Source organism: Desmodus rotundus, chromosome 4 (genome assembly GCF_022682495.2).
Source record: "Desmodus rotundus isolate HL8 chromosome 4, HLdesRot8A.1, whole genome shotgun sequence".
Taxonomy (NCBI): domain Eukaryota; kingdom Metazoa; phylum Chordata; class Mammalia; order Chiroptera; family Phyllostomidae; genus Desmodus; species Desmodus rotundus.
Window position 1 is genome coordinate 178256524 of NC_071390.1, and position 22163 is coordinate 178278686.

Genomic DNA, 22163 nt, shown 5'->3' on the forward strand with positions numbered 1-22163 from the left:
CCAGGGCATGTGCCATGACTGGGAATCAAACCAGGGGCCTTTAGTGTTGCGGGACAATGCCCACTGAGCCACACCGGCCAGGGTAGTTCTTAAGTCCCTTTAAGAAGCGGGTATGATTGCTACAAATGAGGAAACGCAGAGATGTAAAGTCGTTTGCTCGAGGCACACAGCCGGGAGACGGTGGAGATGCACTTGAACCTAGTGCCACTTGGTACCTACCAAGTGACAGCCCAGTGCCTCCTGGGGCTCTCCTCACTGTCCCTGCTTACCACATCTGAGCCTCAGTTCTATCCTCTGCAAAATGGGGACAAGTGAGAACAGAACATAAGTATCTATTCGGCCTCCCACTGAGCACATTCCCAGGGCCAGGCACCTCACCTTCCCTCCTGCTGGGATTGTCGCAACTGTGGCCAAAAGGCAGGAGGGCAGATTACAGGGCTCTGGAGGTTGCAAAGGGTTCTCCAGAGGTAAGAGGTACAAGGTGTGGCCCGTTCACCAGGTAAACATGGAAAACGCCCCTGGGAGCCAGGTGCTTTCACCCCATTATCCCATTGGGTCTGCTGGTTAAGGACGGGGTGGGGGAAGGCTGCCTGAGCTCTAAACTGGCCCCACACTTACTAAACCTGTGTGGCTCAGGCAAGCCCGCCTCAGAGGTCCTGCCACATCTGCCCAGCCCGCTGGTTTCCAGCTCACCCTCTCAGGCAGTGTCTCAGCTCCAAGAACTCGCTGTCGCCCCCTGGAGTCCCCACAGCAGGAGGCTCACATCCCTGGTTAGCACTGCATCCTGATTTCATGAGGCTTTGTCAGCCAGCTCGTTTTTTGAGAGCTTGTTTGGAGGTTCTAGCAGGGGAGCGCAGCTACTCGTATACCCTTGACCGAAGACCGGTCCTCTCCTCTAGTTGGGAAGGTCGTCCTCCTCGACTGAGCGCGCAGCTTCGGGAGGGACGCACATGGACCGGTGAGGGAGGAGCCAGCTCGTTTTTTAAATGTGCATCTTTCCCGAGACCGTGAGGTCCTTCACACCAGCGACGACACCTCAGCCCCAGAGGGCAGCTCCTCAGCCGGGTGGCTTGTGCAACACACCCAACCTCTGTGAACCTCAGTTTCCTCATCTGTCAGCGAAACTAATGAAAGCACCTACCTCGAAGGGTTCATCAAGATAATGTAAAAGCCCCCGGATACACTGAATACCAGCCTATAAAATCCAATGTTTGGTGCCATGTGTCTCTGTCTGGAAGTTTCCATTGCTTCCATCAGCTGGAACATTTTTACACCAGTTTAAAAGGTGCCCAGGACTTAGGTTTCATTTGCATCCATTGTGTCCTACCTGCCCAGAAACCAAGCATGGAAAGAAAAAAAAGAAGGAAAAGAAAAATAATGGGAAGAAAAATCCCAACACTGTACCTGGAAACTGTGAAACGAATAAAGGACTGGGACCACTTGGGGAAAGAGGAGGCCCTAGGTCACTGGGAAACATCTTCCAGGGCCTCTGGAAACACCGGTGTGGAGGAGGAAGGGTCCTATGGAAACCCCGAGGGCAAAGCGGGGCAAGGAACAGGCTCTCACACCACGCACAGAAGAGTTTCCCGACAGCAGGGCTTCCAAGAGAAAAGCAGGCTGCTGTGTAAAGTGGTGATCGCCCCGTCGCTGGAGACACGCAAGAAGAAGGGTTGGAATTGGAATTCCTACACGAGAGGGAAGGTTGGAATGGAGTAGAAGCCAAGGACCCTTTTCTGCCTCCTTAAATGCACAAATGTAAAAAATACATAATTTAAAAGTTTCCTTCCAACTTGGAGGGTGTCTAAATCACATACTTGCTGAGATTAGGGCTTAAGACCTAGAGGGCTATAAATACAGTATGATGAAAAGCACCGCAGCATAATTTGGGGACCAATACAAAACCTCCCTCAAACAACCATCTGTCTGCTCTGTGCATCTCTGCGTCTGGTCTACCGAGTCTTCCCACACAGTGGACCCCAAGCTCCGGCACCAGGAAAAGTTATTCAGCGAAGGTCCCGGGGAGATGTGCACTATAACGGTCCAACTGCACGGAAGATCCTCACTGTAAAACCTTCCTTCTCCGGGCCAAGGCTGTGGAGCCCGTTCATAAATCAGACCCACCCTCTCCCCATGGCCAGAGCACCAGCAGAAGGCTTTGTGTCAGCTCCGAAAACCCTCATGCCGCCTCCTCTCCTTCTGGGCGGTAACCACCTACATGCTGAGTTTATGGAAAAGGCATTTGTTAGGAAAGTCAAATTCTAGAGTGACTGAAGCCTCACTCAGCCTAGGAGCAGTTTGCCATCTGGGTCTTCATTCCCCCACTCACCCCGTATGGAGTCCCTGCTAGGAGTCACCCGTGTGCAAGCGTGCGCCTGGGGACACGCCATGGAGAATCAGACATCGCCCAGTCCTCCGAGTGCTCACAGTCAAGTGCACAAGCTGAAGTTAATGAAGAGGGAGCTCTCCCAGTTCCAGCTCCAGGAGGGAATGGGCACGGCTTCTATCAAGGCAAAGGGCGTGAGCCTGGTAGGGGAGAACCTCCCAGGCCAAGGGAAAGCCGGGGGGGGGGGGAACTGCACCCTCCCATGTCTGCAGCCAGCACTCCCTCCTGTTAGCTGCTTATTTCCTAGACTGGATGCTCGATGAAGCATCCTAGGCCCCGTGCCATGTCCCAAGCCACCACCGCCAATTCAGAGCTGTCCTGTTGCAGAGCAAAGGTACGACCTGGTCATTGCCTCTCTCTAGGGCAGCGCACCTCAACCTTTCTTAGGACGTGCTTACAAAGACAGCCGTCCCCGCCCTTCATTCATGCTTTCACCTTCTGAGGTTTCAGTTGCCCATGGCCAACTGCAGTCTGAGAGTATTAAATGCAAACTTTTGGAAATAAACAATTCATAGTTTTAAACGGTGTGCTCTTGTAAGTAGCAGGATGCTATCCCGCTGCACCCCCCTGGGACACAAACTGTCCCTGTCCAGCATCTCCACACTGCACACACCACCCACCCGTTAGGTACCAGGTAGCTGTCTCAGTTACCAGTTGCAGCGTCTCAGTGCTTGCGTTCAAGTCACACTATCTTACTAAACAGTGGCCCGGGAGTGCAAGAGTGGTGAGGTGGGCAACTTGGGCACGGCAGAGAGAAGCCGTGTGTGTGTGTGTGTGTGTGTGTGCAAGGTAAAACACAAGACCCACACGGCTCAGCACTGCCCGCGGTTTCAGGCCTCCATGGGGGGTCCTGGAGCCCGTGCCCTGCAGGTAAGGGGGATGACTGTGATGTAAAAGTCAGCAGCATTCTCAAAGGGATTGGAGACCTCAAACACCACCAGATAAGCCAGCGATCGTTACCCTGCCAGCCTACTACCGTGTGACCGTGTCTGGCTGCAGGGCCCTTTAATAAAAGCTCCTCGGGGGCACCTGCTTGCTTTTCAGCACCACGGCGCTGTCCACGGCCCTGACTCTCCTGCGCCCGGAGAGGCCAAGTCCACTGGCGCGCCCCTTCCCAGGCAAGAGCTATCTTTCACTCACACACACACACACACACACACACACACACACACACACACACACAATTAGACTCCACGCAACACCATTCCGCTTGGGAGCCTTCAGAGCTCCAGCTAATAGATGTTACTAGAACAATTTCTAGAGGTGGTCGTGGCCGACACTTCAAAATGCTTTTCAAAATTTAGCAGCGCACTGGCTGGGGATTTGTTTCAACACACCACCGTGCTCACGTGTGTGGGCCGGCTGGTGATGAACGTCTTGCATCTTCCTGTCTTCTTGTACACGGGTTCCTAACCTCTGTCTGGCCCGGGCCTCTCACCGCGCCCCCCATCTGACTTAAATGAGCCTGACAAGTCACAGAAGACATCTCAGCTCCTTGGGGTACGAAGGCAGGGAAACAGGCAGCATACTCACAGACAGGCTGAGCGCCCCTCAGAATCGCGACAGGCTCTCACGGTTTGCACACATCTGCACATCAGTGTAACTACTCCCTCGGAGGTGACTCCTACTTGATCTGTCTTCCCTGCTCATCTTTGCTCTTTGATCTCAAATACACACCCACCTGCGCACACAGTGACACACCATACAGCCACAATTATACACTCACACAGTCAATTATACAAACACATACACACACGGAAGCACATGTTAACACACAGATTTCAAATCAGATAGTGATTTTCTTAGCAGGCGGACCAGCCCGTCTACCCTCCCTGCTTGACTCTGAGCTCTTCACTCCTCCACGGGACACGGCAAGAAGCTTTCTGTGCCCGAGTCTCTGTGAGCCTCAGTTTACCTTTTGGAAAATGAGAACAGCACACCCAGGCTGCCTCACAGGGCCACCCTGGAAGCCAAGTGAGAGGCGAGAGGCCACGGAATTCCTGCTCAATGCCGGGATACTCTGCAAAATCACCCGTGGCCAGTCCTCATGCAGTTTTGGTTTTTAATTCTTCACCACCATGCGGACGCTCCTGTACCCCCCGCCCCCCCACACACACAACTGGGCCACCTCGCCTGGGGTGGCTCTGTGGGGCCAGGAGCGTCCCCAGGGCCAGGAAGCCATGTGCCTTTGTTCGCCCAGAGCCACGCCCAGGATGGTACCCACTTAACCACAGCGTCGGGCACCAGAAACAGCCCCTGCTAAGCGAATCCTCAGCTGTGCCATTAATTTTTTTTAAAGCCACACGTGAAACAGAACCTTATAAATGTTTTAAACAGTCCTCGGAGGTTGAAGCTAAGTTTCTGCTTTTTCCTCCTCTCTGGCAGGCTGCTGCGCCATCTCATAAACAGGCCGAGGTGGGAAGGGGAGAAAAAGCACCAGGCTCGGGATCGCCGTGAGCAGAGCACTCGGTCTTTCAGCCGCCCCCTGCCTGTGTCCACCCTGCGCCCCGCCTGGGTGCCCCTGTCCTCCTCTGTTCAAGTGTCCACTCTCCTATCTCCGAACGCTCTGGCAGAGCTGGGACCTTGTCCCCAGTGTGCAGACGAGAAAGCTGAGGCTCACCGGGGCCCAGAGTGGCCCCGCACCAAGCAGGCGGGACTTGAGGATGCAGCTCAGACCCGGGCCTTGGTCCAGTTCCCAGCCCCTGGCTGCCAACACCGCAGCCGTCTCCACGGTCTGCTCTCATTGCATCGCCGAGGGGCTGTGCTCGGAAGCACAGGCGGGCTCCCACAGGCTGGCTTTCCTTCTGTTTCTCCAACAGGCCGAGGACCCCTCCTCCCTGCTTCCCTCCCCCTCCCAGGCCTAGGCTGGGGGTCCCTGCTGTTCCTGCTCTGGCCTCCAGTACACCCCTGTAACATCTCCTACCCTTCGTTGTGATTTGGGGCTGAAATGTCAGTCTCGGCTGCATCCTGGGAAGCTGAGGACGAGGCCATGCCCTTGCCACCTTCCCTGACACCCAGCACGATGCCAGACACAGACCAGGGGCCTTAGTCACATCCACTCACCAAATGCAAGCTGCCCACCAGAGTAAGGGGGCCGCATTTGGAAAGCCCAAGCCCCGCCCACCCACTTAGTGGCATTCTTGCACCTGGCACAGCATGTTCACCATCAGCAACAGGTCCTGAAGAGCGGAAGGTCCTGGACAGGAGCCCCTGCCACGGCCATCCGCTCTGGTTTGTTGTTTCTCCTTGAAACCGCAGACCTTTCTGGCTGGAATGGGCCATGAGGGCCAAATGAAACAAATGCCAGGGCCACTGGCTCGGGAGTCAACGTCACTGTCAGCATCTCTTCTCCCTGGGGCTACTGATGCTGCGGGACCCCCTCGCCGGGATTCCCTTTTGCACGCAGGCCGACCACTTGCCTCACACAAGGGACTGAAGCAGCAGGGCCGGCCAGCAGTTCTGAAGCCCTACCATGTGCCTAGCACTCACTGAGTGCTCAGCCAGGGTCTATATGGATGCTCCAGGGTCCTGCCAAGTGGCCAGGGTTATGCTCACTTTGGTGTCAGGGTGTGAAGGCTCAGAGAGGCCACAGAGCGGGGACACCCACCCAGATCACCGGGTGCAAAAGTGTGGCCCGTTCAGGTCCACCCCAGAGGGTGACAGCGGGAGGCGGGTGACCGCCACTGCCACGCAGACTGAGAGCTGTATGAGTGCCGTCCCCCCAGACCCACCCCAGAGGCCTTCTGTTCAACTTCCTTCTTGGAGATGGGGGTCCTGAGAGGACCATAGACGCAAGGGACCCAGGGCTCCTAACTTGTCCGTCACTGCATCACCCCACCCCATCACCTGCCTCAGCTCCCCAGGGTACTAGGGTTTGGAAGTCCCAAGAAAAGGACCTGCCCATTCAAACATCCCAGACTTTGCCACCACTGGGCTGAGCCTGAAGCAGGCCCCCGCTTCCGTCGACTCTCAGTGAGCTACACTGTGCAGGCGTTGGTCCCTGACACCTCCCTGTCTCAGAGCGCAGGGATGAAGGACGGGTAAGAGGTGGTCCCCACCCGCAGGAGTCATGCCTCTGGAGGGGAACTGGGCACAGCTCTGCTGGCAAGACCCGAAGCTGCGCCCAGGAGGGAATTCCTCAGGGAACGTTCAGCCCCGAGTCGGGCAGAATGCGGGGCCGTGCTGGGTGGGCAGGAGGCCTGTTGCCTCCCAACCTTCCTCTCCCCTGGGTCTCCAGCCAGTGCTCCAGCCTCTAGGAGCTCCATGCGAACGATGCCTCCCTCAAAGGACTTCTTAGAGGGTTCAGTAAAACAAGGTTTGCAACACGCTGGGCAGGGGAGTGGGAAATGCCAGTTCCTCCACCTACCCACGGCTGCCCTCTGGCAGGTGTCCAGACCGGCCACCCCCGAACCTGGATTTTGGGTAAATGAGGATGCTGGGCCCCTGTCCACAGACCTTGGGTATCACCCTGGAGCGTTCCATCACACCCAGAATCCCGCCCCCAGCACCTGGCTGCTCTGGCACCTGCCGCCCGAGCCCCACGGGCCCACAGCCCTCAGGATCGGTTTGGTGCCACTCTGGTGCCAGGCAGGCCATGGGGCCGACGCCAGGTTTCCTGACGGCGAGGCCCTCAGCTCCCCACCCAGAGACAAAGCGGGTAGAGGAGGGGTTCTTTGTTCCTGGCCACACCCAGGGGCCCCGGCGACAGCTCAGCTCCCGCTTCCATCCTGGCCCCAGCGTTAACCCTTCCAGGGCCACGGCCAGCGGGGGGCAGGTGAGAGCGTTTTTAGCGGCGGAATGGGCGGGGCCCTCATCATGGCGCTGTCTCCAGGTCCGGACTTCCATCCCAACAGTATGGGCAGAGAGTGGGAGCTGGCGGCCCATCTTCTTCCTTTCTCTGTCACGGAAGAAACTCGGCGGCGAGGTGCAAGAACGGGAGACCACGGGCACGAGGCTCGGCTCCAGGGCCGGGGGAGGGGGTCCGGACCCGCGCCCCTCCCTCTTTTGTTCGGCTCCGCGTCCTCCCAGGCCACGCCAAGCTCTAGCTGCTGGCACATCTCCTGGCGGGGAGGAGGCTGCAAGCCCAGGGACCAGAGGCTCCAGCCCCGCCCCATCATGTGGGGCTCCCCCCTCTCAATTGTCCCCAGAGGCTGGGGGAGGGGGGTTGCAATTGGAGACCAGCCCCGCCCCACCCGCTGCGTTGCGGAAAGCCTCGGGGGGCGCCCCTGCCTTCCCAGGGGGATCCCGACCCTGGCGGTGACCACCCCCACCCCACAAAGAACGGCGGGGCGGGGCAGCCAGACTTACCGTGATGTGCGGGATGCTCTTCTTGCCCTGGTAAGACATGGCCCCTCTGGCGCCCTCAGCCCGCGGGTGGACCAGGGGGCTGTCTTTAGCTCTGCCTGGCTCTCTCTAGGTCGCGCTCCCGGGGGGCGCGGTGACAAAGCGCGGGAGGAATAAAGAGAGGGATGGAGGCTTGGCGCCCGGGGCTCCGACGCGCCACCGCCCCGGCTCTCGGCCGCCGCAGCTCCGGCTGCCAGCACCGCCCGGCGAAGGGGCGGGAGGAGGAGGGCGGGCGAGGGCGGGAGGAGGGCGCTGCAGACAGACAGCTCCTCCCGGCGGCGCAGCCCAGCCCGATTCGCCCCTCTCGGCTGGAACCAGGAAGCGCTTCTCTTCCGATTCCTGCCACCCCGCCCCCGCCTACCAAGCGCCCGGCCCCAGACCCCCGCCCCCAGCACACACCCTCGGCGGCGCCCCGGCCTAGCTCTCGCTCTCGCTCTGCGGAAGGGCTGGTGGGCAGGTTCTTTTAAAAGCCAGAAAAGGCCTTGCGATGCAAAGGCAGAGCGTGCGGGCAGCACCGCCGCCGCAGCTTCTTGGGGGAGGGGGAGCCGGGTGCCCAGGACCCGCCCAAGCTGCTAGAGCTTTCTAGGCCCGCCAGGACCGGGCGAAGAGACGGCCCCTCCTGCCTCTCCTACCCAGATTCCCTTTGTCCACGCGCCACTCCCGGAATAAAACGAGAGCTTTCCCATCCCCAACTCCCAGCCTTTCTTCAAGCTGTTCTCTCTCCCTGACGTCCTACCCCAGACAAAAGCTTAGCCATTCTCCCAGACTCATCTCCAGTGGCTTCTCCATAAAGCTTTTCCCAACCACTCTACCTGCACCCCCATCGCTGAACCAGCCTCCTGAGGTCTCAGCAGGAACCTCCTGCTAGAGGGGGGCGTATGGAAAGGGAGTATAGCAGGGACCCAAGAGACAAGGCCCTGATTAATGGCTGACCTGCTGTACCCCCTGCATCAGCTGAGTCATCAATGCCAGGCCACCAGGTCACCACCTCAGCCTTCTTGCCTACCACTCCGTGACAGCTCGGAGGGCCAGACCATTGGCACTGAGGCCCCCACACCCGCTAGAACAGACTGGGAGACTGCAGGAGGAATGGGACACACCGGCTCCCAGTGGAGAGTGGAACCAGACCCCCGCAGCCACGACCCAGAATTGGTCCGAGGAGAGGTGGGCAGGGGGCCAGGACATAGCTTGATAAACTTAATGACAAGGGGGGAAACAGAAGTAAGCAGAAGAAAAGGGGGGGGTCGCAGCAAGCCCTCAAATCTCCAGGCAGAATAAAACGCTGACCTCTGCCGCTCACTCTGCGCCTGTAAAACTCCCACCTGCAGGTGCTGCCAAAAGATCCACCTTCTTCACTTCCCAGAGGGAGGGTGTCCTTGGTGTGGTACGGGACCCCACCACGACGCAGGCTGGGGCTGGAGGCCCCTACCTTCACCACCACCCCGAGGCCGGTCCTTCAGTCCAGGACAGCAGGCCAGAGAGGCCTGAGCCTTAAACATGGAGGTGGGATTGTAGCTTCGCAAAGGAGAAGCAGTTTAGGATTCCGGTAACACTAGGCCACAATTTTCCCGTCTCTCAGGTAGGGAATTGAGGCTGTCAGAGGTGAAATATCTCAGGTGCAAAGATTTCAGCTGCAGCGGAACCGTGTCTGGCAGCCAGCTTCCTGCATCCCTGGTCTAGAGCTCATTCACTCCCCTACGCTCATTCATTCACCTCTGCTCTGAGCTGGGTCCTAAATCCCTGGTGATGACCGGAAATTGTGAGTGAGGACACTCTCCCTCCCCCGATACCTACATTCCCTCCCTCGGTGTTAAGTCCTAAATCCCCTGCACCAGGGCCTCTGCGGGGGTCAGTCTGGACAGGAATGTGCCAAGGCTGGGGACGAACCCACATGCGTAACGGGGGAGGGGCACCGGTCCGCCATTGGCCAGACAGCTGCTCCCAAGCAGACTTCCCGGGTACAAAGCCCCCGCAGTAGCCCAGCCTTGAGCCTCGGAAAACGCTGCGCCGGCGCCGCAGAAACCCCTCCTCCTCCCCAGGGAAGAACTCTATGGGCGGAGTGAGAGCTAGCACCCTCCGCCAAGTGCAGGAGCTCCAGGCCCACCCCAGAACCAGAGCGGAGCCCTGTGGCTGCTGGTCCACAGAAAGTAAAACGCTCCCCCCAGGGAGACGGCTAGGCCCTGCTGAGCTCTCCAGTCTGGAACCTAGAGTGCTTCCGGAGCCCTCCGCGCGCCCGCGGCGCCGCCTTTGTCCTGTTGGGGAGAAGCCGCGGAGAAAGGGGAGAGGGGGCCCGGCGTGAGTGGGGGTGGGGACAGGGAGAGGCTGCGGAGCCGGCCCAGGCAGGGCTGGGGACGATGCTGCCGCCGGTTAAAACTGCCCGCAGCTCCCCGCCCTGCACAAAGCACCTTCCCCTCCCTGGTACCGCGCCTTGCCGGGGACCTGGCGGAAATATCACCCTTATTTCACCTATGGACAAGCTGAGGCTCAAGAGGGCGAAGTGCCGTGGTTGGAAAGCAGGGTTCCCCGGTATTGACCCTGGCTTCTGAGGCCGTGGCCCTGAGGCCTCCCTTTTGGGCTGGGAAGCATGGATCCCAAGCGAAATGGGCCACCAGAGAAGCGAAATGGGAGGAGGAGAAAAAGAAGTGGTAGAAAAAAGGAGGCGGGACTCTCGATATCGCCTTACCTGGCCCCCACCCCGTGGCACCCTCTCAATGTAGACCTCCCCTTCGTGGGGCGTGAATTCAGGACCACGGAGAGTTCCCGAGTTTTGCGGACCGACGGTCTCAGGCGGGGGGCGGGGGGCGGGGGGCGGAGGGCAGGAGACCCGCCCGTCTACCGCTGCTCATCCAGGAAGCCGCCCCAGATTTCCGTCCCGATCAAACTCTGCCGCCGCCTGGCTGGCTCGCTTTATGCCTCCCATAGCATTTAAGGGGACATGGGTTAATAAAATGACGATAATGCAACTCAACAACCAACACTTACTGAATGCTCACCACATCTTTAATTCTCACAGTGAATCTGGCCTGGGGTGGGGAGGGAGGGCGCGCTGAGCCAGGACCCCCCCCCCACCAGCGGTCTGGGCCCGGAGTGTTGCTGAGACATCTACTTCTGAGCTGCGCCTACGGCCTGGGGCCCTGGGTGCCCCAACTTCCATTTTCCGGACACCTGGCCCTCGCCCTCGCCCGTACATCCCAAAGCTGTGCCGTCTGTCCATCCATCTTCCCCCAGTTCCCTAGCAACCTCCAGCTCCAGGGAGAAGATCCACAGAGCCCAGGGCCTGGCGTTCCTTCCTCCTGATGCTTTCCCACTTTGGGGGAGGGGGATCCCCGAAGACGAGGAGGTTAGAGACTCGGGTTCAAATCCCCACTCTGCCTCCAGCTTGCTCTGGAGCACACTGAAGTGAGCTCTCTGGCGACGTGCTGTGGGACTCGGGAGCGGCCCCTGAAGATGCCGGGGCTTGGGGGTACGTGGCTTCCAGTTCTACCTACACCTTTAGCCAAATCCTCCCCGCGGAACGCACGAGGCGTGAGGCTTCTTCCAGTTTTACACCGTGTGACCACGGACATACCACTGAACCTGCCCCAGAGCCTGGCACGTAGTAGGTGCTCTATAGTTACTAATGAGTGAGTGCATAAATAAACGGACTACTGCGGAGCGGCGCTGCCCTTTTCACAAAGCGGAGAATGAGGATACTTGGGTTAAATTCTCCCCGAAGGTCCCTTCGCGTTTCAAGGGTCCATGTGGCAGCTTAGCCAACTTACTTCCCCTCTCAGAACCTCGCTCTTTTTGCAAAAGAGGAGGGGGGCTTGGATCTCGAAAGACCTTCTGCAGGCTCACGGACTATGCTGGCCACTCCTGACCCAGCCGCTCAATCTCTCGGAACCACGACGGAGTGGGGGTGGGGGAGGGGCCTTCCGTAGCTCTCCCCAGCGCGGTGGCGGCTGCCCCAGCACTCAGGCCTCCGCGCTGCCCTCCGGCGACCCCACTCCCAGCGGCCCCGAGGGCCCCGCCCCCTGCCCAGACCGCGCGAGCCCCGAGGGTACCTGGCCATTGTCCCGGCGGAGTGGCAGGTCGCGGGGCGCAGGGCAGCGGATGCGTAGCGCGGGCGGCCGCTCATCGCGCTCGCCCGGTGAGCTGACCACTGAGCCCGAGGGCTCGCTCACGTCGCTGGCCGTGTCCTCGCTGCCGCCGGGTCCCGGCAGGCCGACGGCGTCCAGCCGGCCAGCACTGCGCGGCGTGCGCGCGGAGCCGCGGCGGCCCACGCTGTACGCGTCGAAGTCGATGGTCTTGTTCTCGTAGGCGCCCTCCACCGCGGCGAACATGCCGCCGTACTTCTGGCGCGGGGTCTGCGCCGCGCTGCCCGGCCGCGCCAGGTACACGGGCAGGTCGTCCTCCGTGTTCCACGCGCGTCGCCGGTCCGCCATACCGGTCCGAGACCGGCCGCCCGCCCGCGGCCCTAGCCGCCGCCGTGCGCCGTGCTCCGCGCTGGGTGCGGGCCCACGGCGGCCCAGGCGCGACTGCGGCCTGGGGCGGGGCGGGGCGGGGCGGGCGCGCGGCGGGGCGGGACCGGGGCGGGGCCTCTGGGCGGCAGGCGGCGGGCGCAGCGGCCGGCTACAAAGGACCGAGGGGCGGGGACCGCGGCGCGGGGGGGACGGTGACGTACCCGAGCCGCAGCGCCGAGGGCGGGCAGCCGAACCGCAGTACCCTCGCCGCGCCCCCACTCCCCACCCCCAGGCCGAGCGTCGGGCTCGAGCAGAGCCAGGGGTGGGGGCTGCGTGCGTGCACACACACTCGCGAGTCACAAGCAGGTCGGTACTAGCACACCAGACAATCACGCCACACTACCACGTGAAAGATGCACAAACATTACATGGCACATATTCTGAATCTATCTCACACCCCCCCAGAAATTCTCAGTCGCCCTCCCCTGCGCAAACACAGCTCACACCGCAGTTTACTGCCCAGCCAGAGAGACGCTCACACCGGGCCCGCGGCCTTCATTCAGTCAACACCGGTGTGGTGGACGAGCCCCGGCGCCCGGCATGTTTTGGGTGCTGCGGACAGCGCCGTGAAAAAAACAAGCCAAGTCCTGCCCCAGGAGATGGCTTTCTGAGGGGGAGACACATGCACTGTGCGTAGCGGGCAGGAGGGAACAGCAAGGCCAGAGACACGCACAGGACCACATGGCTCGGACAAGAAAAGCACCCTGTGCCCGTCTGTGAGGCTCTCTCCTGCAACTCCCACTCCACAAAGGGGCTTCCACACACACCCCCAAAGGCAAGCTCATAAGGCGACTCCATCCACATAAACCCAACAGGGCTCCCACACACATCCACACCAGGGATCAGGGACGTGGGGAATTTAAATAGAAACACTCCAGAAAAAGACACTAGAGGTAGACCACCCCCCCACACACACACACACAGTCCTGTCAGTCACCCAGGCAAACAGTCTCCATAGCAGGGTTCACCTCTCATGGCCCCCATACAGCCCACCCTTGCTGAGCAAGGAGCGGGGCGGGGGGGGGCGCTCCCTCTGCCCAGGGCCAAGGAGGAAGGCATGGGGGCCTGGGGGCTCTTTGCTGGGGCTCCTCTCAACCCCCCTCCAAGGCCAGGGCAGTGTGTGTCCCCTAGACACCGACCCTTGTTTCTCCATGATTGTTATCAGGCGGAGGGGCCTAAGGGTCTCTGGGGAACCCGTGGTCCCAGCTGCTCTTTCTGGACAAGGGAAACCACCAGCTGCCAACCCCCTCCTCAGTGAGTCCAGACACAGCATCGGGACTGGTGGGGACCAAGGCCAAGAGCATCGGTACCTCTTGGCTCTGCGGCCCCATGCCTACCCGCCCCAACCAGCCTCTCCCCTGCCAGGCGCTGTTCCTTCAGCACCACTCCTCACAGCCTCTGGGAGTCCCAGACAGACACAGAGGCGCGTCCTTCCTGTGACGGTGACCTGGGGGTGAAGACTCCGGGGATATGGCCCCATGGCCTCGGCTGACACCCGCCCACCTGCACTCACTGTTACTGAACTGAGAGTGGGCTGGTCTGCGCTGCAGGTAGGTGTTGTTTCCTCCCCACTGAGCAGGTGAGGAGACAGAAGGAGACTTCACTGCGGCTCAGCCAGGCCCGGAGTGCAGTGGGCATTTAGCACTTCCCTGTGCTGGAGAAAGTAGTGCTGGGAGCGCGCAGACGAATAATTATGTAAGGTCCCTGCCTTCAGGAAGCCTCTGGTACCGTAGGAGAGAGAGAAAGTGCTAAACACGAACTGAAACGGAGAACATCACCACCACCGCCCCACCTCGGTCGGCTCTGCCCTACTCGCCCCGCCCCCAGCCTGGGCTCCTGCCTTTTGTCCCCGGGCACAGGCACAGATGCGTCACAGATGGTCCTCTCGAGGTCTGCAGGACTCCAGGTTGCATGTCAAGTGTTTTCTCTTTTTTGTCAATCCCCACCTGAGGACACGTTCCTTGATTTTAGAGAGGAAGCGGCAGAGAGAGAGAGAGAAACATCAAGCATTGCCTCCTGTACACACTCCAGCTGGGGATCGAACCTGCAACCTAGGTATGTGTCCTGACCTGGGGTCGAACCTGCAACCTTTGGGTGCCCAGGACGATGCTCTGACCAACTGAGCCACCCGGCCAGGGCACATCGCAAGGGTTTTCAACTTTTCATTGAAAACTTCTGTCCTGCAGACACTACTGTTCCGAGCACATTCCGGGCAAGGAAATTCCATGCTGAAGACCGCGTGGAAACTTCTAAAGCTCCAGAGATATTCATAGTGACTGAACGCGTAGAAATATCAGAGAATCCAAGAATCCGAGTTCGACAGCATTTGGGGGCTCGTTCTGTAGGCCTGAACCTGCTCCCAGCATCTTGAGGAGAGCGACTCCTGTGCTTTGTTTAAATACCGCTGGTGATGGAGACCTCACTACTTTGCAAGAAAACCCTTCCCATTGTGAGAGAGGGCCAGGTGGTTGTCAAGATAGGAGGGAGTGACCCGAGGAAGGAGGAAGGGAAGAGCGGCCGTTATGCAGGAGCAGGAAAGGACGCTGGTTCCCACCCACAGAGAGCTCCCTGTAGGCCGAGGACATTGCTGGCACTTCACATGCAGTGACCCCCATCAGCCTCGCAGTGGCCTTTGAGGTGGGTGTCATTTAACCCATTTTATGGATGAGAAAACTGAGGCTCAGGGAAAGAAGTAATTTGCCTAGGGTCACAGCTGGTAAATGATGCCACTTAGGCATTAAAGCAGGAGTGTGGCCCCAGACTGCCCGTTAACCAGTGTCCTTCAGCCTCCCCCAAGCAGCCTGCCAGAAGAAGTCCCACTGGGAGAAAGGAGATATAGGAATGGACTGGTGTCATTGGAATAGTTTAGATTTCTGATTTAGAATCCTGTCCTCCACGCAACGTTGGGCAACTAATCACTCAGGGTTCACCCAGCACGGCCTCAGGGCACCTGCCATGTGTCTGATCTCTGTGACTCCTGCCCACGCCTCTCTTTGTCCTCGGGGGTCTCTGCTACACACCGTTCATTTCTACATGTTACGTCCTGCTTCCAGGAGCCCGTGTGGCACGTCTGTTCCCGGAGGGCAGAGGAGGACAAACCTCACACATGCTGCTCAGCGGGAAACAGAGCATGGGGTACACATGGGAAATGGCCACCCCGCTGGCAGGGAGCCCGAGGGGAGCAGCTTCTCGCAGAGGCAACGGAGGAAAAAGCCCAGGACACGTGCTTGAAGGCCACTTGGCCGGAGGATGGCCTTCCCCACCCTGTCCTCTGGGTGGGAGTGCTCTCCAGTGAACTGAACCATGACCTTTGGTGAAGGACAGGCCAGGGGCTCTGCTGCCAGGCCACGAAGCCTTCCCGAGTGATGGCGGGGAATCAGGGCGGGGCACTGTGTCAGGTGGCACCGGGGCCACTCGGCTCCCATGCACGTTCTCCAGCAGGGCCTTATTTTGAGGGGGGCAAACAACAGAAAAATGTATTTTTTAGAAACATCAGCTGTAAAAAAGAATGTCTTCCAAAAGAGACAGAAAGGGAATGGCAGTTTCTTGTTGGGTGTGTAATGCTGTGAGCAAGCCTGCGAGGCGCATAGTGGGTCGCCGCACTCGTTATGGATATAAGAAGAGAGGCTGGGGGACGTTCAGCAAGCTGCCTGAAGGTAGAGGGCCGGCCGGTGGTGGAAATACAGTTCAAGTGCAGCCTGTTTGATTTTAAAACGTCTGGGGGTTTTCTGTGGCCTCCAAGTCAGTTCACAGGGGACTGCGGCAGGCAGGAGGATGCCCCCTGCCCAAAGATGCCCACGTGCCAACGCCCAGAACCTGGGTACCTGTGGCCGTTCACGGCCCAAGGGAATTCACAGAAGTGGAAAAGTTAGGATCTTGAGAAGGGGAGATGATCTTGGATGACCCAGTTGGCCTGAGGTGACCCAGAGGCCCTTAAAGGTGAAGGAGGGAGGCAGGGGGTCAGAGTCCGAGGCAAAATGACAACAGAAGCAGGTGCCAGCGTCAGCGAAAGACTCGAAGAAGTTGTGCCGTTGGCATTGAGGGCTGAGGAAGAGAGCCAGGGCGGAGGAAAAGAGCCAGAGCCGAGGAACGCAGGCCGCTTCTCTAAGTGGACTCTCCCCCCCAGTCTCCAGAAGAAGCTCAGCCCTACCAATGCCTCGATTTCAGCCCAGGGAGGCCCCGTCTGGACTCCCCGTCTCCAGAACTGTAAGGGAACAAAGCGCGCGCTGCTGAGGCCCCGGGGTTCATGGCGATTTGTCACGGCAACGACAGCAAACCTGGACAGGCATCCGGGGACGGTGAAGAAAGTCACTACCTGTGCAGAGGGGACTGACTTCTGCGAAGATCGTTTATTCCCCGTGCAAATCAAGAGTCTCGGGTTCATTAGGGTCCAAACGCTTTGCAACAAACCATTAACAAGTTAAACTTTCAAAAGAGAAGATAACTTTGTGAAAAAGCACATTTTAATGTACAAAATGACACAAACGATACATTTAAGTAACATAGAAAAATACCTCTTAGTACCAGGAGAAAATTTCAGCCTCCTGTCCACGAGGCTGGGCCGCTGTTATAAACCCTGCACCCCAGAAGGAGCGGCGAGACCAGTCAGCGCCGGTCAGGAGTCCGATGAGCATCCTCAAGGACGGACTGCTCGCTGTCCCCTGCAGGCAGGGGTGGGCAGCCACCGCCACAGCACCCAGGGGGGTCCCGCAGAAGAACACCCAACAGGAAGGGGGTTGGCGGACCACGGTGAGGCAAAGCGGTACTTCCAAAGGGAGGGGCAGAACTTGGACTTCGAACATCCGACCCTGTGTGTGTCAGCAGGCACAGGCCACAGCGGGGCCCTCTTGGAATTGCGCAATTGCAAGGTGTAGAGTTCTCGCTCAATTTCCACACCAACGTCTGTGCTTCACAGCTTTGCGGGATCCCCGCCCGGGATGCAGCTTGGAAGAGTGAGGAGGCCAGGGCGGCTCTGCCTCAGTGAGCCAGAAAGCCTAGTCCACCACCCCTGCCAGGGACGCCAAGTCCCTTCCCTGCCTCGCACACCTGGACTGCGGGAGAGCATCACAGTCGCCCATTGCGGTTCGGTGGCTCCCGCCCTGCCGTGGGGCCGACACGCATCGGGGCATCCTCAGAGAGCAGGAGACGGCTGCCTTCACCACCAAGCACCAACGGGTGCTGGGCGCTTCGGGAAACACAGGTGGTCTCACGAAGGCTCATGCCTTCCTCGGTGTGTCCCCGGAGGACAGTGAGACTGAGGCAGGTCAGTGACCCTGTCCCAGCGGCACACAGCCTCCGCCAGGGTCACAGCTCAAACCCAGGGTGTCTGGCCCAGGACGCATCCCCGTTCCAATGGAAAGTCTAACAGTTGACAGTTGTAACACTGCTGCTTTGATGCCTGTTGTCCCACCCCTTCCAGTGACACGTTTGCAAACACTGTAATGTCACTACTTGAAACAGAACATATTGACACCGAGTTGATATCACGCTGTCAGCCATTTTTAACAAGTCCATTCATTTGTCTATTTGTCTTTCTCTTGCTTGTTCTGTGACCAGTAAAAGCAGAGCCTGATGACGGATTCCGAAGGCAAAAGCGGTGGTGTTGGAGCCGGCCTGTGGACGGGGCTACCTGTGCCATTGGTCTCTCCAGGGCGCTGTGTCCCGCACTGAGGCCAAGGATGCAGACACTAGGTTTGGACAGGAGCTGTGCAGGCTGAAACCAGAGTCGGATGAGGGAAAATCTGACAGAATAAAGAAGTCTGATCCTTCCACCAAAGCCTGTTGACTTCTACAAAGCGGATTTAGGACCAAGCCAAGCACTAAATTTTTCTGGAAACCCTCATAGAACATGAACAGGACTAAATACATTAACAAACCCCAGGGGTTTCTCCTTCCTCCTCCACCTCCTCAAGACACTTCCAGAGAATTTCCAAAGGATTTATTTCAAAGCCAGGAGGGAACACAGTTGGCCACCAGTGTAAAAGCCGAATGGAAATTCCCTATGTGCTCACATGCTGGTGAGTTTGTGTATCGTAGTGGTTATCTGTTTCTGAGGGATTTGAGGGTGCAAGCAAGTGTACCCAAGAGGCCCACCTTGTGGGCCTGTCACATCACAGCTGCGTCATCCCAGCTGCCACATCACTGTGCTGAGATCAGCCACCTCGAGCTGGTACCCAGGTCCTGCCCCAGTGGAGCCGAGTCCAACAGCATGTTGAGCATTTAATTTTCATAAGGACCATTAGCTGCTTAAAAGCACCTCTCCAGGTGAGGTTACAAAGCCCAATCGCGGTCAAAAATGTTCCAAACACGAGAAGTCCCCTTCTGTCAACTCTGAGTGCACATTTCTTTCTCCATGAGAAATAAACACAAACACGAGTCTCACACGGAAGAAATGCACGGCGGCAGCTGAAATTTGCTTAGTGCAGGGTGTGGGAGAGCTGGACGGGGCTGTGGACCATTGCTTGATGGCCCTCCCCCGCTCCCTCCCCCAGCTGCCCACCTGAATCACTGTGGGTCCTGGCCTGGGCCCCACCCAGGATAACCTGCTTTAAGGGGCCTGGTGTTGGTTTTTTAACCACCTCTGCAGATGAGTTCAATGTGCAACCAGGGTGAAGGGCCACCACTATGGACCAAGCACAGTTTTCACATCCTTTCACATCCTACAAACAGCCTGGGGAGGGGGAGTGTCAGAGCTACACCCAGCCCCCCACTCTGAGCCTCCCAGCCCAGGCCCCTTCCCCTGCCAGGCCCTGTCTGAAGAGAGAAAGAAACTGCTGAGGATCTAAAATATGTCAGAAATGTCTAGCACCCTGTTCTCAGAAGAGACCTGAGCTCTCAAGAAGTTTCCCACTCCAGACCTGGAATTTCACCCAGGAATTAATCAAGAGCTGTGATCTCTTAAAGGGACCTTACCAGTGTGAAGGTAAAAGGCCCCCGCGAGTTCATGAAGTTTATCAGGAAGTTGCTGAGCAGCACAAATAGCAAGAAAGGACCTTGTCTTTTGAAGTATCTGGGTCCCCGCTTCTCTGCAATGATGGGTGAGTAACTCATAATCTCGTCGCAAAGCACGTAATAAACTTTTGATCAGCTTATTCACTTGAGTTTCACGTGGGGAAACGGGGGTGGGGCACTGAAACCCCATCCGTTGTCTCAGCCTTGCAGAGACTCAGGTAAGTCTCCATGACACCCCGGGATACGGGGCTCCTCCGGCAGTAATGGGGGCGTGGAAGGAATTCCTGGATTTCCTTCCTGTTGCCACGTGAACCTCTAGGGAGTGTAACCCCTTAGAAACTGAACTGCATGAGGCCCAGACCGAGAATCCCGCCCTGGCAGAGCGGACATCGAGGCACAGCGCGGGTGGGGAGGACCCTCCGTGAAAGGCAGGACGAGATTCAGCGCCCCCTGCCGGCAAGTGACCAGCGATGCGTGCGCCGCTGAACCTCTGTGCATCAGTTTCCTCACCTGTAAAGTGGGCAAAGGCGGCCGCGTTCCTACTAACAAAGCTCCAGGTCTCCCAATGGATGCTTCTGGGTCTACTGTCGCAGTGCCTGCACCGCTGGCTGCTTGACAAGGGCTGTGGCAGGACCACTCCCAGCACACAGGTGGCGGCACAGGGCGCCTGGGTCCGCGGAGCCAGCAGACCGGCCGCCTGTGCGCCCTCCGCGGCACCACACCTCTCGCGGACCTATTTTAAGAACACTGCCGAGAACTGCGTGGGGAAACGTTGCCATGCCAACTCGCTGGCTGTTGCTAATCATAATCTTGAGTGTGCAGTACAACCATCTGACAGGCAATTCTTTCCTCCCTTAGCCTGGGGGCCTCTTCCAAGTTGTCATAAGACAGACCTCCTTGTTCCTAACGGCACACAGTAGGTGCATAACGGATATGCACCGAATCGGGGACGTGGATAAAGCGTCTGCATGACACTGACTGCCGCCAAGGGCTTTCCCACCGATTTATCCCTGAACGCTCCCGGCAGGGGCTGCGCAGGTGTGCTCTGACCCCATTTACCAGGTGAGTCCACTGAGGAGGGGCAGTGACTGTCCCGTGGTCCCGGGGCTGAGAAGTTGCAGAGCCCAGCTGCAGCCCGGGGATTCGGGTCTGTACCCTACTCTCTTCCTCCCACGCCAGGTGGGTGGTCTCTCAGCTTTCTGTCGCGTACAAGTCAAATCCTGCTCGCTTCTGCAGAACGGACAAGTTTGTTATAAAGTGCTTTTCCGTTCACAGTCCCATTTCACCCAAAGCCTGACGGGAAATCTGCGGGCTCTGCCAGGGCCACACCTGCCTCTGTGATGTCCCTCGCGCAGTAGGCAGAGCTGCCCCCCAGGGGCGCAAGGGCCATGCAGCAGCTCAGAGGCCTCTCTCAAGGACCTGCACAGGGCAGTGGGCAGAAGGGGCAGGGTGGGGCAGAGTGGGGCCGAAGGGACAGGGTATGCCCCGGTCATGACCCCTGCACCTTCTTCTTTTGTCTCCACAATAATTCTGTGAGGTTGCTGGGGGTGGTCCCCTCTCCCGTTTTGCTCTGAAAGGTTATGGACGACCGTGGGGCAGGCGAGCGGCAGAGATGGAACTGGAACCCAGTCCAGGCACTTGCTGGATGACAGTGGGCACAGCACCGGGCCTCCCGGCAGACTCTGAGCCCTGGGCGCAGTGCCTCTCTGAGCCTCTGTGTCTCCACCCAGAGCACGAGGGTGTCGACGGGGCCATGAGATGGTGAGCAGAGGGGGCGACCTGAGAGGGCGTGGGGACCTGACACCTGCCAAGCTGGGTGCGCCTGGCGGTCGGGGAGCAGGGCGGACGCGGGCCAGCCACATTCAGCTCCGAGTGCAGCCGTGAGGATGGAGACCCAGCATGGCCAGACCCACTCCTTTCCCAGGAGAAGCCAGACATCCAGAATTTCATGAGAAATCTCTGGGCTGTGAAATGCCACTGCTAACTCCAACATTAACAAATATGATACTGGGGGGGGGGTGCCCCATGTTCATGGCAGCATCTGTCACAGTGGCCCAGAGAGGGGAGCAACCCAGCTGCGTGTCAACAGGCGGGCGGCGAACAAGATGTGACCTCTCCACACAACGGACTTCCAAAGGAAGGTGACAGCAGGTGTGAAAGTAGGGACACTGTGCTCAGTGAAGTTAGCCAGTCACAAAGGGACAGAGAGCGCATGATCCCACTTACATGAGGCGGCTAGCACAGTCAACCTCACGGAGACAGAGAGCAGACCGGTGGGGGCCAGGGCTGGGGGAGGGGCCGGGGAGCTAGAGTTTCATGGGGACAGAGTTTCAGTTTTGTCAGATGGAAAGTTCCAGAGATGACGGTGGGGACAGTTGCCCAACACCGTGAATGTACTCAACGCCCCTGAACTGGGCGTTTAAAAATGGCTAAGATGGGAAATTTGATGTCATGTGTATTTTATCACGACTTTTTTTTTGAGTTAGCCAAACAAGACATGTTGGTGAGCCCGGCCCGGCCCAAGGGCCACCCATGTGCCTGCTGTGGGTGAGGGGTCTCTGAGCTCGGTCTCAGGGGACAGGCAGGAGCTCTGCAATATCCAGATGACGGCTAGGATTATTTTGAACCACTGTCCTGTCTACCAGAACTCCGAGTATAATGAACACTTCTGGCAGAGAGTGATCCTGAGCGACGAGCGAGGACTCACATTGACAATTGACACTGATCCCTGACGCTTGGGAAGTGTCCTGCCGTGTCTGGGCACTTTTGCAGCCACTAGCTCATTCAGTTGTCACAACAAAACTACCGAGTAGGCGCTAGGACCCTCAAACAGATGAAGAAGTGGACGTTCGAGAAGGTAAGTAAACAATGTGTACAAGGCGACACAGCTTAGGCGTGGCCGGCCGGCCAGGCCCTCGGGACTCCAGCCCCGGGCGCCTCCACCGCCCCGTGCCAGCGCGCGCAGGCTTCGGACTGCCAACAGC

At 58.6% G+C, this 22163-nt stretch overlaps 1 protein-coding gene across 2 annotated transcripts in view; it reads right to left on the reverse strand.

Annotated features, from left to right (window-relative positions):
- CRMP1 (collapsin response mediator protein 1) overlaps positions 1–12223 on the reverse strand; it is a 43665-nt gene extending 31442 nt beyond the window's left edge. The window contains exon 1 of one of the 2 annotated variants that reach the window (XM_053922373.2): positions 11770–12223. In XM_053922373.2, the coding sequence (XP_053778348.1) occupies positions 11770–12150 (381 nt within the window). In that variant the 5' untranslated portion in view covers positions 12151–12223. Of the gene's footprint in view, positions 1–7690; positions 8000–11769 lie in introns of those variants that run through there. The other variant, XM_024573651.4, reaches the window with a different exon arrangement.
- Positions 12224–22163: the final 9940 nt, after the last annotated feature.